General features: G+C 45.2%; 1 protein-coding gene across 1 annotated transcript in view; it reads right to left on the bottom strand.

Moving 5' to 3' along the window:
• Positions 1–298: 298 nt before the first annotated feature.
• The window catches only part of sipa1 (signal-induced proliferation-associated 1), a 24,588-nt gene continuing 5,616 nt past the window's right edge, over positions 299–19,270 (bottom strand). Inside the window, exons 5-15 of the mRNA XM_030792921.1 lie at positions 18,672–18,775; positions 17,511–17,668; positions 16,627–17,230; positions 16,080–16,354; positions 13,685–14,014; positions 12,934–13,072; positions 10,324–10,450; positions 8,056–8,154; positions 6,767–6,857; positions 4,838–4,916; positions 299–442 (exon numbers count right to left, since the gene is read on the bottom strand). Of these exons, the coding sequence (XP_030648781.1) occupies positions 299–442; positions 4,838–4,916; positions 6,767–6,857; positions 8,056–8,154; positions 10,324–10,450; positions 12,934–13,072; positions 13,685–14,014; positions 16,080–16,354; positions 16,627–17,230; positions 17,511–17,668; positions 18,672–18,775 (2,150 nt within the window). The remainder of the gene's footprint in view (positions 443–4,837; positions 4,917–6,766; positions 6,858–8,055; positions 8,155–10,323; positions 10,451–12,933; positions 13,073–13,684; positions 14,015–16,079; positions 16,355–16,626; positions 17,231–17,510; positions 17,669–18,671; positions 18,776–19,270) is intronic.

The following is a 19,270-nucleotide window of genomic DNA, read 5'->3' as shown; positions in this document are numbered from 1 at the left end:
TATTAGACCTACTATTGACGTTAGCTATCGGGACCTGCTGACACTCCCTGTGAAGGTATGTTACTTCTGCCAATGCCCGAACCTGCAGTTACTAAATACCTGGGCAACATGGCAAATGGATTCTATGTATCAGTTCTATGAATCACTCTCTATAAGTCTTAACCTATGAAGTTCAGTCCTGCGGTTCTACGCGTGTTTGTATATTTGTGTGTGTGTTTGCGCTGCTCTGTGGCCTCTGTCTGGCGGGGGCTGAGTCCAGCGGACGGGGTTAGCGGTGGGCTGGCGGGGAGGGGGGGGGTTAGCAGGGCTTGTTGACGTTACACAGGAGCTCTGTGACTTTGATGAGGCGCGCGACTGTGCTCTGGGACTCCTCCTGCAGACGCTGGTTATTCTGTCTGAGACTCTGCACCTCCGCCTGCAGCACCGCCTTGTCCTCCTTCTCCTGCCAGGACAACACACCCCACCGTCAGGCCCAAGACTGAGCAGACACGGGCAGAGGAGAGGGTGAGAGGGGATGGGTACAGGATAGATGTTTGGGACAGGATCAGACACCGGGTGCGTGTGTGACTGTGTGTGTGACTGTGTGTGTGTGTGTGTGTGTGTGAATGTAGAGGTGGGGGGAGGGTGGAGAGAGAGGGTAAATGTTAGGGGTCGGGTTAGGGGGTTAGGTACAGGTAAGTGAGAAGGATACAGGGTAGAGAGGCGGCGTGGATGGAGGTTGTGTGTGTGTGTGTGTGTGTGTGTGCGTGTGTGGAGGGTAGAGGACAGGGGTACTGGGTAAAGTGGTGGGATAGATATTGCACAGTTGGGTACAAATAAGCAGGTACTTGGATACATGCATATACATACAGAGATGCCCTCTACTCATCAAAATATAGGCCCACTTATATATACACACACACATACACACATGCTGCATCTTCTAATACTCATTTCTCTATCCGAGTAGAATTCATAAATGCAGATAGCTACAAAACTTAATCATTTCCTCATCTGATTTTTTTAAATCTAAAAATCAGCCTTTGGAGTAAAAAGACATGAACAGAGAGTCAGTTCAGGACACACACACATGCAGCTCTTCTAGACTGAGATAACACTCATCCGATTGGTCACTGAGAAACTCAGGAGCCCTGCTGTGTCAATCTCATTTCTTTACTGAAGCACCTCCGTCTTGCCTTGCGGTGGGGCTCCAGTACGAACTACAGATCTGCCGCTGGAATAAGATATACTCTCCTCTACATCTTTAAAAACAAAAAGCCCAGATTCTATTACTATTATTATTATTATTATTATTATTGTGAGTCTGAGACTCAGTTGGACCATACAGTCTGTGAAGCTAGGGAGCTTTAGCTGCCACTGTCAGGGAATTTCCTGTGGATTATGTTAAAACAGCACAGGTTTAATGGGTAATGTAACTAAAGGGTCAGTGATCTGCATCTTTGTGAATGCAGCAGCATCAGCTTACTGTCACAGAATAACCTCAGTGTGAAAAAGCAAGCTGCAGGTTTGATGTGAAAAGGCCGGCGTGTGTGTTACAGCTGTTAAAGCCTGTGCAGAACCGCTAACAAATCCACAAGCGGTGCACAACAAATACCTTAACTAATCATTACTATTTTTCATGACGTTTCAAAACAAACATGCTGTACTGCTTCCTGTGAATACCACATACATAACATATTACACGTGTGTTTATGAGACATCATAAACTCTGCATATTGCCTTTGTAATGGATAATAAGACTGGACACAGGATTTCAGAGGTCACCACACTTTCTCCATAAAGGAAAGACATTATAAGCAAACCTATATAATGCCTCATTCCCCTAAGTGCATTAAAACATGTAAAAGACACATTTATAAGTCATTAATGTAGAGTGACATTTTCATAAGAATCACTCTGTCCCATTATCTCTCAGTCACTGTGCATTACTGTACATTATCTCTGTCCCATTATCTCTCAGTCACGGTGCATTACTGTACATTATCTCTGTCCCTGTATCTCTCAGTCACTGTGCATTACTGTACATTATCTCTGTCCCATTATCTCTCAGTCACTGTGCATTACTGTACAGTCTGGCGTTGATTATGCATTTCTGCATTAGCCAAACACATTTATCATTCATTATGCATATGGTCTGCACAGGAAGTCATACCAAACTTACTCACTCAAATATCCTAGAGAATAAACGAATGACAACATTCACCAAAGGCTGACTTTCAAAAGAGTTTGGACGGTTATCACAGGGGGTGTGTGTGTGTGTGTGTATTTGGCTGTCTAATTGTAAAAACAGAGGACACACACACAGATCACAGAGGTTATGAGAGCTACATGAGACACCTGTTAAGCATTGGTTACCGAGTGTTACATATACTGACACACGTCAGACATCCGTTAAGCATTGGTTACCGAGTGTTACATATACTAACACACGTCAGACATCCGTTAAGCATTGGTTACCGAGTGTTACATATACTAACACACGTCAGACATCCGTTCAGCATTGGTTACTGTGTGTTACATGTACTGACAAATGTCAGACATCCGTTCAGCATTGGTTACTGTGTGTTACATGTACTGACACACAACTGGACTACAGGTATTATCAAGACATGATGAGACATGTGTAGTTCTTCAGTAAAATTCAGTTAGTAGGTCAATGTACCTCACTGAGCTGCCTCTGTGTGTCCTCTGCATCAGGTATGTTTTCTGTTTTAATCAAACATGTAACCAGTTTGGCAGATATTGTTATGAATCAGTGGAGAAGCTGGATTGGGTGAGCGGAGGGGTGGGCGTGAGTTTGGAGAGGGAGGGGGAGGGGCTGTCAAGTCTGGGTTTGATAGAGGAGATATGAGAAATGAGTATCTGATGACACTGACCTGTGTCAGTATAAAGAAATTCAGACATGGCTTTGCTATATAATGTACCATATTAAATGTGTCTAAATCCGAACCATAGCCTGATACAAGCTGTTATGATAATGTAATAACATGAGGGCTTTTGACACAGGTCTGATACACAATAAACATCTGTCTTTACTAACTCCACACAATCTGTGAGCGTGTAAGTCTAAGCAGAATGATGGAGAAGGATATTAGGCGTTTAGTCTGTAAAGAGGAGTGTGTTAGAGAAGCCAGGGGAAAAGATCTGGAGAACTGGGGGACACTGTGCAATCATGCCCACTCTCTCACTCTCAGATGGCGTTTCAACCTGGATCACGGCGGTTAAAAAAGGGGTTAGGTCATGTTATAAAGTCGGTAAGTAGATGATTGAACACAAATAGGAAGAACGTGAAGCGTCCTGGTTAGTCTGGTGTTTGATTCTGTTAATGATGATGATTCCCTGGGCCAATGTTATATGAGCATCTGTGTGTGTGTGTGTGTGTGTGTGTGTGTGTGTATGTGTGTGTGTGCGTGTGTGTGTGTGTGAGTGTGTATGTGCATGTGTGTGTGAGCGTGTATGTGCGTGTGTGTGTGTGTGTGTGCGTGAGTGTGTGTGTATGTGCGTGTGTGTGTGTATATAAGTGAGTGTGAGTGTGTATGTGCATGTGTGTATGTGTAAGTGTGTGTGTGAGTGAGTGTGTATGTGCGTGCGTGTGTGTGTGTGAGCCTGTGTGTGTATATATAAGTGAGTGTGAGTGTGTATGTGCATGTGTGTATGTGTGAGTGTGTGTGCATGCCCATATCTAGACTGATGTTAATATGGTGCGGGGTTAATGATGAGTGTTAGGAGGAAGAAAAGGAGGATGATGAAGAGCTTGTCAGATTACACCTCCGCTCCTCTACTCACGGAGAAAAGTGTCATGTCTTTTTTGTGGGAGGAGAGAATAGCATTCGCACTCCCGTCTCAGGAGTCTGTGTGTCGTTGGGAAAAACAAAGTGTTCTGAGCGTTGAGTGACTGAGTGGTGAGACCACAGGACCTGAGACGACTGAACATCTCGACAGCCTGCCAGTCAACGCGACCAGCGCACTCATTCATATCTTCACAAATCTCATACGTGTCAAAGGGATTTTACGACGCCTGGAGAACACTCCTTTCCCTGCTCTCTCTCCCGCTCTCTCTCTCACTCTTTCTCTCTCTCTCTTTCTCTTGTTCCTCCTTCTTCCAGTACTCTCCTGGGCTTCTTAAAAAGGCCAGTGAGACACTGGGAAAGCTGTGTGTTTTTGGGGGCTAAGTAACTCAAATGATGACACGGACTAGTCTGTGAATGATAATAATCTGCATGATGCTGAACATGCTTTTTTTTAATCCATCATTTAATCCCATATCATGTTATCAGGGCATTTTCTCTGGACAAGTAGACACATCTCCTCGTATGTATTTAGAGGGCTCAGGAGCTGGTTTACTACTTCCATTCTGTGTGTTGTGGTTTTTTTTGGTGAGTGTATTTATTTGTTTAATGAAATGAGAGCTGTGAAGCAGGTTACTGGGTTGGTTTTTTCGGTTGGGGCATAATGGATGAAAGAGTCTCATGCTGTACTTGCCTCGACAGCCATTGGTCGCTTAGTGTTGAGAGAGTGAATATGACTGCCCATTGTCCCTCCAGCCATCTTCTCATCTCCTCTGTTCACCCTGTCCAATGACAAGACAGGTTTCTTTTCGCTTGTCCCGCCCTACCTCTACAATCTTTCTGTCTGATTGGCTGAGTGAAGTAGCAGTCATGTTAGGTTGTGGATGGAGATTGGGGACAGGGGAGGGGGGAGGAGGTTAGATGAACAGGTGTGGTGGGATTGGTTTAAGGGGGTTGGAGACATGGGTGGGGCTCACTTTTTGGGTCACTGTGTTTTGGGAGAGGGGTCAGAGGTCGGACTGCTGTTGACCGTTGGAATGGATGAGTACCTTTTGAAGGTCAGCCTGCAGCCTCTTCAGCATGTTCTCCAACTGAGAGACTTTCTCCTCCAGATGACTAGGAGAGTCACTAAGGCAGAGAGAGAGAGAGAGAGAGAGAGAGAGAGAGAGAGAGAGAGATCAAACATGCAAACTTTTAACTTGAAGGGGAAAAATGAAGATAAAAAAGTGTCTGAAAGTAAAAGCCTGAAGGGCTCAATATTGCTACCAAAACAAGTGAACGGGACAGAGCAAGACACAGACAGATAACAGACTGGAGACTGGACAGACCAGCAGACTAGACTGGACAGACCAGAGTACTAGGCTGGACAGACCAGTAGACTAGGCTGGACAGACCAGTAGACTAGGCTGCAGAGAAGAAACAAAGGGAGTGATTCAAACTGGTTTGTCGGGTAAAGGGAGAGAGAAAGAGCAAAAGAGAGAAAGAGTGAGATGCCATTAGGCTGACTCAGAAAGAGACTGAGAGCAAGTGGGGGAGGACAGAGAGAGAGAGAGAGAGAGAGAGAACGAGTGAGAGAGTTAAAAGAAGGACTTGGACCAAGGACTAAGATAGCCATTTCAGTCTCAGCCATTTCAGCCATTTCAAAGAACTGTGTTAGGGTTTGGACCCTTAGAACTGTTTTTTTGGATAACTGACCGCTACAGGGCTCCGGTCAGAGAGCCCAGAGTCATCCGTTTCATTAAAGCCCTTTAATGATAGAGGAACTGCAGGTCGAACTGTATCACGTGGTGCATTACAGTTTCTGAAATTACACACAAATATAACAAAACATGCATCTCTGATTTGTTATTGATGCGATATTAACTAAGGCACTTAAGGACTGTAAATGAAGTCTGCATCCTCTCTGAATGAGTACTGAACAGAATTTGTTACAGTGAGCACTATTAATATTATAACACACTGGAAATACGTACACTATATTCATAGTGATATGAATAGTGAGGGCTAGTTCGGAACATGCTAATTACTGAAACGAGTCTTTGCTAACATGACAGCAACACAATGAATACATTTCACATCAACTAAACGATGCAACATCCTGAAATACAGAGAAAGAATCAAGTAAGTATGCTACATAAACTTATAACAGTAATATTGCAACCTACATCATTAATGACTCATGCATCAGTAGCGGCAACCGAAACATATCAGAACGAAAAGCAAGAGGATGCGGCAGAAAGCGCTATTTCAAAATAAAAGTCCCAGTTTCGAATAAAGTCTCTAAACATGAAGAATTCACAACAAACTGGTTGTATCAAAAAGATATCAAAATTGCAAAAACTATTAAGTGTAACTATCTAATTAACTATAGAAGATGTGTGGATGTTAAGTACTCAGCACATTACAGAAGAGCAAGATACTTTGCATTGTCTCTACAGACCCTCTGAGAGAGAGAGAGAGAGGGAGAGAGAGAGAGAGAGAGAGAGAGAAAGAGAGGGAAAGAGAGAGAGAGAGGGAAAGAGAGAGAGAGAGAGAGAGAGGGAAAGAGAGAGAGAGAGCGAGAGAGAGAGAGAGAGAGAGAGAGAGAAAGAGAGGGAAAGAGAGAGAGAGAGGGAAAGAGAGAGAGAGAGAGAGAGAGAGGGAAAGAGAGAGAGAGAGCGAGAGAGAGAGAGAGAGAGAGAGAGAGAGAGAGAGAGAGCGAGAGAGAGAGAGAGAAAAGGAGTGAGGGAGGAAAAAAGAGGTAAGAGTATATGAGTCAGAAAAACTGCCAGAAATGTAACAGGATAAGTACATGGTGCTGCTAAAATTAAAGTCTGAAACAGTCCAGAGGTACCACAGTGAACAAAACACTAAAAATTACAAGCTTATTAGGTTACATGTCTCCATAGATGGACTGCATGCATGTGAGAGTGCGAGTGAACAAATGTGTGTGTGTGTGTGTGTGTCTGTGTGTCTGTGTGTGTGTGTCTGAGGCCAACCTCTCTTTTATATCTCTGGCTTTAGTATCCGTCTGGCCTGGGGGGGTTTGTGTGTCTGCTGCAGCTTGTGTTCCATCACCAGCCTTCCGATCTGAAAAGTGACATCACACACACACACACACACACACACACACACACACACACACACACACACACACACACACACACACACACAACAGAAAGAGAAGCAGAAGAGTAGAGGCTCAAGAAAATGCATCTTCACAAAGGCAACTTTTTACATATCAGTCTGTCAGTCATCACTGAACCTACACACTAACACTCAACACTTTTTACATATCAGTCTGTCAGTCATCACTGAACCTACACACTAACACTCAACACTTTTTACATATCAGTCTGTCAGTCATCACTGAACCTACACACTAACACTCAACACTTTTTACATATCAGTCTGTCAGTCATCACTGAACCTCAGGTACACACCAACGTACACATTAACACCGGGCCCAACTCAACACTTCACCTACAGTAAACCAACAAATACATAATAAACATTAACACCAGGCCAGACTTAACACTTCACCTACAGTAAACCACCAAATACATAATAAACATTAACACCAGGCATTAACATCAGGGACAAAGTGGATTAAGCGTCAAGTCTACTGTGTCAGTACACCATGTGATCATGACACACACAGACATGTATCTGAGCTTCTCTTGGTGTCATGTGATCATGACACACACAGACATGTATCTGAGCTTCTCTTGGTGTCATGTGATCATGACACACACAGACATGTATCTGAGCTTCTCTTGCTGTCATGTGATCATGACAAACACACAGAAATGTATCTGGGTTTCTCTAGGTGTCGTTTGTGTCAATACAGTTGAAACATACAACATGCAAGGTGCAAACAGCACCACATGTTAATATTGCACATAGATAATAAATAAATAATGAATATACACAACTGAACAACACAATAGATAATAATAATGATAATAACAGATGACATCTATTATTAATAGTTAAGACAATAGATAAGAATGCAGGCAGAGGTAGAGTGAACAGTGGTGGGTCTCGGGGTAGTAGTGTGGTTTGGAGGGTGAGGAGGGAGTCAGGATTATTTGACACAGTGGTTGAGGGTGATGGCATACAATGAATAAATTAAAGCATATTTTGAAAATACTGCTGAAACACACTCGGCACTGATATGTAACATTATCCTCACCTGTAGTATTTATGTATATGTGTACGTATTTGTTTATTTGTTTGTTTTTGTTTTTGTTTTTGTACAAAGCAGCCTTGAGGGTCCAGTGCTTACCTTCTCGGGACAGAGCTTCCAGAATATTCCGACAGGCACTGGCCAGATCAGAGATAGACTGCCACTCCTCTTCAGTGGAATCAGCGGTCTCTGACAAGACTGACACAGCGAAAAAAAAAACAAAAAAAACCTCTGTAAATACACCCTTATCCCACAGCATCCAAATAAAGACCACACAGAAACCTCTTATATAAGCAATCCCTCCACTTCCCCACAGTAATTATTAACTTATTAAAACATCCGCACTGTTTGTGGGTGACTCTGGACAGGAGCATCAGTTAATTGAATACAGTAGCTGAAAATGGATAAATCGTGGATATAGACCTTAACAAACCCATTTAAAAAAAGGAATGATTTAATAGTACATCCTATCTAATGCTGCTAATACTTTAAATTTCAAAATATGATCCGTGTTTTTAGCAGTAACCACATTCCACCACCAGGGGGCCATCAGTCACTGCCAGCAGTATGAGTGTGGTGCAGTGTGAAATTAGAGCCAGTGAAAAGGAGAAGTGTCCTGTTTGGTTTACCTAATATGAAGAGGCCCAGTCACTCTCCTCTACAAAAAAAACACTTCAGTATCCCCACAGACACTAAACAAACACAAGCCAACAGCCCAGCTAAACCATCGCATCCACCAAACGGCCGAGGAACAGCAACGGAACAGATGGCCCAGAAAGAGCTGCTTGATTTGGGGCAAGCTAAGCCTACCTCCCCACCCTGCCCCACCCCAGCCGGGACGGGCCCAGCCCCCATCTGTCTCTGCTTTATTCTGGAGCTGGCGGGGGGAGGGGGGGGGTGTCAGAAGAGCAGAACAATATTGGGTAGAGAGGACAGACGATGGACGAGTGAACATGAAAGAAGAGGGTACAAAGAGCGAGAGGAGGGGGTGGATGGAAGGATGGAGAGATGGATAGAGAAAGGGAGAGAGGGGAGGGAGGGTTAGAGGAGGATAATGTGGAGACATTAGGGAGAAGAGAGGGATGGTGCAGACTGAAAAAGAGCGAGCGGAGCTTCATTACAGAAGTGGGAATTCAGACGGGGAAACACTGACATTGTTTGGCTGCAGTGGTGATTAGCTCTTTCTGGGCTTATCAGTCAGGGGACACACACTGCCCAAATGTAGACTTTACACACACACACACACACACACAGACACACACACACTGCCTGGCTGGGTACTTTACACACACACACACACACACACACTGCCTGCTTGACTGAGGATTTTACACACACACACACACACACACACACACACACATACATTGTCTGGATGAGGAAGACTCAAACCCCCATTCCACCAACGCGAACCAGGTGCTAGTGCTGGGCTGGTGCTAGCGCCGGTTTGCAGTTGGTTCAACGTGCGAACCTTCTAAGAACTGATTTGCTTTTCCACGGGCTAGAGATTCACCATAGAGCCATGTCATTACATCACTGTATACGTCTGTACACATGGGCTACCTCAATGCTTCCCAGCAGCAGAAAAGTTAATCAAACATATTAAATGAAATGACGAACATGGCATCATGAAGCATTCATTAATCACATGTCTCTACAGAGTCTAACAGTGACCACTCCTTCTCTCAAACTCCAGTTTAATCAAAAACTCCTCAAAAAAAGACCTCAATGTGGCATAACAAATATGAGTTTGACTGTATGTGATAGTTGGAACTGATCACAATTACAACAGAAATTACAAATGTCACATTAATCATGATTACATGTAAAGTATATTACCAATATAAACTAATTCTAATAATAATTATTTTGACATGCCAAACAGAAAATCCACTACGGAGCAGTCATCATTTAACCTGACAAATCAGTAAGAACACGACAGCTCTGAAACCACACACACACACATACACACACACACACACGCACACGCACGCACACACACACACACACACACACACACACACACACACACACACTAATAGCAGTGGTCAGATAGGGTCAGAGTGGAGCTGCTACTCTCAACCAACCTTTTAATTCTCCTTTCTCAGATATTCCCCCTGAATAAAAGCATCTGACAGCGATGAGTGATTTAACTCTTATTAAGAGTTAAAAGCTTTGGCTTTTCTGGAGACGCACTCTCCCGTGTTTCTGGTTTTTTTTTGCTGAGTGTTAAAGCCATAGAACAGCTTCAACACAAATCAGAGAGCACATCTTTCTCTCCTGTTTACAAACACTCCCCAAGCGGGCTCCTGCCCTGGAGCGACCCTGCAGGGGGAGGGGGGGGGTTGATGGAGGAGAAACACTTACTCTTGGTGATGGAGTTGTGGAGGCTCAGAGCCCTGGAGTTACGTTCTGACTGGTCCATAAGCACAGAGTGAACGGACGAGTTACTGGCACAGGGCCCCTCTCCACCCAGCTCATCATCCACTCCAAACTACAGACAGAGAGAGAGAGAGAGAGACAGAGAGAGAGAGGGACAGACAGACAGAGAGGGACAGACAGACAGAGAGAGAGAGAGAGAGGGACAGACAGAGAGAGAGAGAGAGAGAGAGAGAGGGACAGACAGAGAGAGAGAGAGAGAGGGACAGACAGAGAGAGAGAGAGAGAGAGAGAGAGAGAGAGAGAGAAAATGATTTTTAAAAAATGGTCACTTTTACTGCAAAATGTGTTAAGGTAAACATGATGAAAGACATGTTCTTCTGAAATTAACACCTGATTAAAGTCGTTACTGTTTAATAAGATTTGTGTTAGGTGTCATGAATTTCAATGGAAATGGAGAGAAACACAGAAATACGGTGCTGTGTGAGAACACGGTTCCAGGAACTTGTTTGAGAGAAGTACAGAGAACCACAGAGGGACATCCGGGGACAGGCCAGTACTCTATCTCTGTCTGCAGAATCCAACTTATGCTGCATCACACGAGAGAGAGTGTTGTTATATGGGATATCAGCACGGCTGTAATTCGGTTACAGACAGGCAGGCCAAGCGCTGAAGATAATCACAGCCGTGCTGACTTGCAGTATAACAGCACTCCTTCTTGTGTGACATCGCTTTCGTACAACAGCTCTGTCGGTGAGCTTAGTCATCAAGAAGTGTTCATGATTTGTGTCATTTACCCAGCTAGGTCAAGAGAAACAGCTCTATTGCAATTCAATCAAATAACAAAAGTGAAACCAAACAACACATAAACTGTCTTCCATTTTGTGTAATCAACAGTTATATCAGCACATCTGTAAGGCAGGGTGATATCTATAGTAAAACATCTCAGTTATAGCAGCACACCTGTAAGGCAGGGTGATATCTATAGTAAAACATCTCAGTTATAGCAGCACACCTGTAAGGCAGGGTGATATCTATAGTAAAACATCCCAGTTATAGCAGCACACCTGTAAGGCAGGGTGATATCTATACTAAAACATCTCAGTTATAGCAGCACACCTGTAAGGCAGGGTGATATCTATAGTAAAACATCTCAGTGTCATTACACTCATGGAGTGCCTCTTGTCCACTCAAAGAGCTCACCCAGAACTATCTGTTGTATAATAATATACATAGTTACATAAACTGCATTCACCAATGCAGCTCATTAAAAACACACGAATGACCTTCTGCATCACAGACGGATCACATGTTAGTTCCCGCCACCAATTTACGCCTCTGTGCCTCCACACCTCTGCTCCGTCTTAACACGAAGAGACATGCGTGTTCAACCTAGTCATTATCTACACACCAATGTCCAAGGCCGAGAAATGGCCCCGAAACAAAAAGCCCAACAGATAGATAGATAGATAGATAGATAGATAGATAGATAGATAGATAGATAGATAGATAGTGGAAAAGAGGTAGAGTAGGAGTGATAGAATTATAAAAGGCAAAGTGATAGACGTAGGAGGAGCTAAGGGGTGGGAGTCAGAGAGGGGAGGAGAGTGGAAGAGTGGGAGAATGGGTGATTTTAGGGCATTTCATAAGTTAACATCCTTATGAAAAGGCTTGGGTGAATCAGCCCCTAAAAATAGCGAAACTCAACGATGTAGCCTGTGTGTGTGTGTGTGTGTGTGTGTGTGTGTGTACGTGTGGGTGTGTGTGTGTACTCATGTACTTGTGTACCTGTGTACATGTGTGTGTGTGTGTGTGTGTGTGTGTGGGAGTGTGATTTGGACAGGTACCACACTCTCACTACTGGTAACGCTGTGTTAACTGCAGTTCACATATCAGTAAAATCAGCCTCACAGCCCTTAGACTCACACCGACATTAGATAAGACGGGTTTTAAAACTGAGATGTGTGATTTACGCTCTGTCACCGGTGAACTTTCAGGTTGACTACTTATTACTGCAATCCAACACATCGCTCTCACATTAAACGTCCTCGCGTCCACAGCCTGTGGTACTGAAAACCCTTAACTGTCTATGCTTAACGCAACTACACTAAAACCAGATAATGCTAATACTACACATCAGTGCATCACGCTGATAGCTAACAATATAGACTTTATGACAAACTATGTATCACCCTATGTGTGTGTGCGTTTGTGTGTGTGTATGCGTGTGTGCGTGCGTGCGTGTGCATGTGTGTGTGCGTGTGCGTGTGTGTGTGCGTGTGTGCGTGTCTGTGTGCGTGTATGTGTGTGCATGTGTGCTTTTGTGTATGTGCGTGTGTGCGTGTGTGTGTGCGTGTGCATGCGTGTGTGTGCGTGCGTGTGTGTGTGTGTGCGTGTGCGTGTGTGCGTTTTTGTGTATGTGCGTGTGTGTGTGTGTGTGTGTGTGTGCGTGTGTATGTGCGTATGTGTGTGTGTGTGTGTTTGTGTGTTTCTGTGTATGTGTGTGTGTGTGTGTGTGTGCATGTGCGTGTGTGCGAGTGCGTGTGTGTGTTTTTGTGTATGTGTGTGTGTGTGTGTGTGTGCGTGTGTGTGTCAGACCTGTTTGTGCTGTCCGTCCTCCTCCTGACCTGCTTTGGGTTTGACGGCCAGAATGAGGTCTGGGGTGGCATCTCTCAGCTCCCCGGGGTTCTCATAAATATGTGTGTTTACCTTCAGCCCCACATTATCATATACATGTCTGAGAGAGAAACACACACGCGCGCGCGCGCGCACACACACACACGCACGCACGCGCACACGCACACGCACACACATACACACACACGCACACACAAAGAAAAAGAAGAAAAAGTCAGTTCCTTACAGACAGTTTGTCTCTATGCGAAAACTAGAAAAGGATCAAAATGTTTAAAGACACACATTTAGTTTTACAAGCTTCTGAAGAGCATAGAGGAAACTACATATATAAGAGTACAGAGTGAATCATGGTGTGGTTTCATAACAAAGACATGACTCAGAGAGCAGCTTCATTTAGACCTTATGCTCTGAGTGTACACACACACACACACACACACACACACACACACACACTATGGCCTGGGACTCCGGAAAAAGAAGTGGTATCCATGTATATATGGCAGGACTGAGTGTGTGGTCCTTTTAGAAATGACTGTGCTAAGAGTGAGTCAACAAAGCTTGTGTCCAAAAACGCAGTGAGTGTGTGTCTGGTGAGACTGCTTATACGCTGTAGGGGAGGACGTATATTCCACATCTCCCTGCCCTGGCTCTTTGGATAACGGGAGACTGTCTGACGGTCGGGGGGGGGGGGGGGGGGGGGGGCGATCCTTACCCGTCACAGATGTCCTGACCCAGTGCGTTTCTCTCCAGTGAGTAACTGCGTGTCAGTGCCATGGGGGTGATCTCTGGGGTGGGGCTTGAGGGGTTGTCCTGGAGAGAGGATGCCCGCAGAAGGCTTAGGTTGGGTGGGGAGAGCAGAGACGCGTCTCCAGTCGAATGATCTGTCTGCACAGTGGACTCCTCTCCTTCCCCCTGCTGCCTCTGCTCCTCCTCTCTGTCCTCCTCTTCCTCATTCACCTCCCTGTCATCCAGCACCCAGGCCTCACCTGACTGCCCCTCACCTGCATCCTGGTTCGCCTTCTGATACAGCTCAGAGAAACTCCTGTATGCACGTGCACACACACACACACACGTACACACACACACACATACACACACACATACACACACACGCGCGCAGCACGTACACACGCACACACATACAGACACACATATAGACACACACATATACAGACACATGCACGCATGCACACACACACACACACACACAGACAGATATATACACACACACAGGTGCACACAGATATACACACACATGCACATTCATGCACATCCACACACGAGAGACAAAAAGAACATTGTTTCTATTAAAACTGGGACTAAGATCGCTTGCTTTTCTGCTGATACATTTTTGTGGGTGATTTCACAATATGACACTAAGGTATTTCATCACTTGAAGTAGGTCAAATTAAAAACACCCCAGCGCATTTCTACAGGAAGTGTCAAAAGGGGGTGGTTTTAACATGCTGAACCAGAAATGAGAGCAAAAAGAAAAAAAAAAAAAAAAAAACCCATTTGAAATAAAGGAAGTTCAGAGTAAGTTTGGCATAAACCAGTCACAGTTGGCAGATCATTGGCAGCACTAATAAGCCATAACGAGGGAGAGAGAGCTCTTTGAAAATATTTTTGGCATCCTCGTGCCGTTTTCCTTTAAACTGCGATGCTAAATCCCTGTTTGGGCTCTATTTTTATCCCGAGCTGCCACTCTGTCAGGTGCACTTATAGTCAGACTGCACCGCGGGAGGCAACGCTAGCGTTAGCGTTAGCGTTAGCGGATCCATCTGGTTGCACGCTGCAGGAGCATTCTGGAAGCTGCAGAGCGATTGGATCTAATGTCTCATCATTACGAGTCGTTAAGAGAATTGATTGGTGCCTGGCCAGCTGGTGGAGCGCTGGCCGCAACACGCAACCAACAATGGGAGTCACCTCTGACCTCTACATGTCTCCTCCTCCCTCCATCTGTTACTCCTGCCCTGTCAGTTCTCCTGTGCTCTCCTTCTCTCTCTCCTGCCTCACCCCTACCCACCACCATCACTCTGTTCAATTATCACTCCATCACCTCCTCTTCAACGCGCTGACCTGAAGACACAGGCTGCCACCCCTGTACGACACACCTGTATATTCACTCTCTCTTCTTACTGCATCCTTTCTTCCCCTGTGTTCTGTCCATCGCCCTCTGTCTCTGCTATCACTGACTCCCTTATCTGTTCCCAGATCAGAGTCTTATCCTTCACCTTACTGCCCTCGCTTTTCATCCACTCCAAATTTATCTCTGTCCTCTCTCTCTCTCTCTCGCTCTCTCTCCCTCTCTCTCTCCATCTCTCCCTCTCTCTCTCTCTCTCCCTCTCTCTCTCTCTCTCTGCTTTTTTTTGCAGATCTATCTCTCAATCAAATCCAAACTCTCGCTCATCCATCTGTCTATTCGAAATCCACTTTCAACACGCCACACATCCATCAGGCCACTCTCCTCCACCTTTCTCTCGCTGCATCCTTCTCTCTAACACTCTCATCTCTCCCTTCTTTCATCCTCTTCTCCCACCTGCTCAGACCATCTATTTCGTCTCTTTCTTTCTCACCATCTGTTCATCCAGATGACCAAAATCAAATAACCCATCCTTCCATTTTCTGTATCTGTGAAGGCTTCCCTCCCAAAGTCACTACAACAACAGTATCTGTAAAAAAAAAACAAACTCAAAATTGCTGCAGTGTAAAGACATGCTGTGTCCAGACCACAGCAAGAACTATATAAAAATGAAAAAAAAAAAAGATATTATAATCTGAACACTGTTTAGAATGTTCCCCCTGTCACGTGTTCATATCACGTCATTTCGTTTTTCATTTCAGTCGCCGGCTCTCTGCTTTTCCCTGTGCTGTTTGAAGTCTGTCCACATCACCATGAGACACAAGTTCATGAGACACATGGCCACAAAAAAAAAATGAAAACATTTTTAATATAGACGCAAAGGGGCAATTTATTATTGATTGTTTTTAGTTATAGTTTCCATGCTTGGTGAAGACAGGCCTAAAATCCTGACATGATCTCTCTCCCTCCCTTTCTCCCTCCCTCCCTTTCTCTCTCTCTCTCTCTCTCTCTCTCTTGCTCTCACCTGCGTGGTTTGCCGTTCTCATCTGGCGGGATAACCATGATGTGTATCTTGTGAGCTGTGCGCAGTAGCCTGGTTCTCTCGTCCATGCTGAGGTGGACTAGCGGCTGCCCACACAGCCTCACCACACGGGCAGACAGCTGAAGACCTCCACTCTCAGCGTAACCGAAGGGCTGGACCTCCGTCACAAAACCCTCCTCACTCATCAGAAAACCAGGCTGGCCCACACCGTCACGCAACGGGGTCACCTCTCGTGCCTCGCAACCGCGGGTCACCAGCTACACACACACGCACGCGCGCGCACACACACACACACACACACACAAACAAACAAACACACACACACACACACTGTTGAGCTCTTATACTCTGAAAAATCTCAAGATGTCTATCTCAGAAGATTCTAGAGGTGCTTAGACACTGAACACCCACGTGCATTTAATAACATGTTTAATGTGAAACAGGTGGACCTGGCTGTGTTGTAGTAATCTGAGGATGGTTATGACTTATGGTGATGTTAACGGTCATGCAGTGTTGTGTCTGCTCTTACCTCCAGTCTCTGGACCACCTCCTTAATGTCCTCTGCTTGACTTTCAGGAACACTGATGGACACTGACTCCCCTCTCTCATAGAAGATGTCAAGGCAAGGCCCCCCTTTGACCCCGCCTTCTGTCACAGCTTTCCAGCCAATCACATCGCGGCAGCAGCAGTTAAAGACCACTCTCCGTGAATAGCGTTCAATCAGCACCACAGATTCTGCAGACACGCCCAGCAGGCAGGGCAGCCATTGGCTCTCTGGCTCGCCAAGCTCGCTGGCAGACACTGCCCACACCAGGGCACCTGCGCTGTGTAGCTCTGCCCCTTTTGCCCCCTTGAGCTTGTCTTTGCGTTTTCCGCCCAGGGACAGGAGGGGGAATTTGGTGGAAGAGTCGATGGGTGTGGTGGTAACGTAGTTCTCTGCTAGGTCCTTGAGGTATTCCTGTCGCGTCCTGGTTGCCATGGAGCGGAATTTTTCCGACTTTTCCGACGCGTTTTCTGCGTTGACACACTTGGCTAGCAAAAAGTCCCGGAAGGCTGGAGAACGAGGGAATTTAGCTCCTTTAGGAAAGAGAGGGCCAAAGAGAGGGATGTCCTTGGATCGGGTCACAGCCACTCTGAGAGAGAGAGAGATTATTATTATGGTACTTAATCATGTCAAAATAACTATCCTGACATGTCCAGACAAATTGATAAGCAGGAAACAAAAGAAACAGGAAATGAGGCGTGACTGACATCCCCCCCCCCCCCCCCCCCCCCACACACACACACACACACACACACACACACACACATACACATTAACACAGGAACTTGAGTGTGGCATTCTAAGAGCACTGCTTTTTCCAGTGAAACCCACTCTAGTGGTTGTGTGTGCTGGGACGTGTCCTTCCAAACCTGTAATATGCGTTTTCAGTGCAGGACTCGTGCGCTCTGACGATAATAAACACATGCTGGAAATGAGACCGGATGGCTTTGGGCGTAAAGGGCAAGGCTCCCGGCTCCTGGAAGACTATGGTCACAATATCATTCCCAATGTGTCTCTTCCTCAGCAACTGAGAGAGAGAGCGAGACAGAGAGACAGAGTTACAGTGAAGCAAGTGAGTGGGTGAAACAGAGAGAGAGAAAAGGCAATGAGAAGAGACAGAGGTCGAGAGACAACGAGAGAGAGAGTGAGAAAAGAGAGGGTGTTGCCAACACATCTCAGATACTGTATACGACCCACAATGCGCACTATATACAATAAGGCGCAATATCTATACACACAATACTATACAACATTTATTTTTTATGTGTATACAGGTTTCATATTCCAGTAGCATTATGTGACTCCTGAGGGAAGGCTTCCTGCCCAAATATTCACACACACACACACACACACGCACTCACACACACACACACACACACACAGAGCAGTGGGGAGTAGATGCGTCTCTCTCTGTCTGGGTGCTGCTTGGCAGCCAGAGAGACATTTAATGAGGATCACCCATAAAGCTGAGGACCCGTCGGCTGGATCAGGTCGATCCGTAACTTCTTTCCTTTCTCAGATAAGAGGAAAAACAGAAGAACTCGACTGTTTCGCCGGTTTAATTGCATGTTTGGGATCAATACCGAAGCAGTGACTTGAGCGTTCTGTACTGTCACACAGTGATCAATGTTCAGTCTGTGAAAATGACATGGCCAGATGTGCTAGGACAGCCTTTCTCACTAACGCTTCCTCTCAGGTTTTACACTGAAGCTCCGCTCTTATTAAACACTGCCTTGAGTCATGGCTGGCGGCCCTGTTTTCTTCGTAAGGCTCTAGTTTTCGTGTACAGGGTTTGGGTTGGGGTTTTGTTATTAGGACTGGGGTTTTTGTGTTTATTTACCTTTTGTGCACTGTTGTTTTGTGTTTGTTTACCTGTTGTGAGCAGTGTTTGTGTAAATACTGTATGATAATGGTGTGTTTGTTTACCTGTTGTGAGCAGTGTTTGTGTAAATACTGTATGATAATGGTGTGTTTGTTCACATGTTGTGTGTTGTTTGTTCTATTTGTTTACATGTGGTGCGTTTGTTTACCTGTTGCGTGTTGTTTGCTGTGTAGGGAAGCATAGTGGACACATGGAACATAATCTCGTAGTCCTGGTAACGAGTGTACAGGGAGTGTGTGCCCGTCGAATCCGCTGTATAAAAACACACACACACACACACACACGCACGCACGTGCACACACACACACACACACACACACACACACACACACACAGAATTACAAATGTTTGCACCTGATTATATCACAGGGCCACTGAGCTGGTCCACTCTGGTCTGGAGAAGTATTTGCTCAGACGAGCACAGCGCTAAACTGACATCATGTCCAGCATCTCCAGGCCGCTCGTTAGCGAGATGCTAAGAAGCACTGGCTTGGGGACAGGTTCATAACGAAGCATAATAATTACTCTAATGACAGGCTATTACGCTACATGCTGACACAACCACCTAATTACACACTATTACCTCAATGTGCCATTCATAAAGGCATTCAAACACAGTTTTTTAAACACAGCATTTAAGCACATTTTTATCTAAATCAGAAAAAAAAACAAAGCGGTAAACAGGAAATGTGACGCTATTCACAACTACACAAAGACTCAGAGAGAGAGAGAGAGAGAGAGGGAGAG

This window comes from Chanos chanos, chromosome 15 (assembly GCF_902362185.1).
Source record: "Chanos chanos chromosome 15, fChaCha1.1, whole genome shotgun sequence".
Lineage (NCBI taxonomy): Eukaryota > Metazoa > Chordata > Actinopteri > Gonorynchiformes > Chanidae > Chanos > Chanos chanos.
This window is presented reverse-complemented; position numbering and strand designations above follow the sequence as displayed.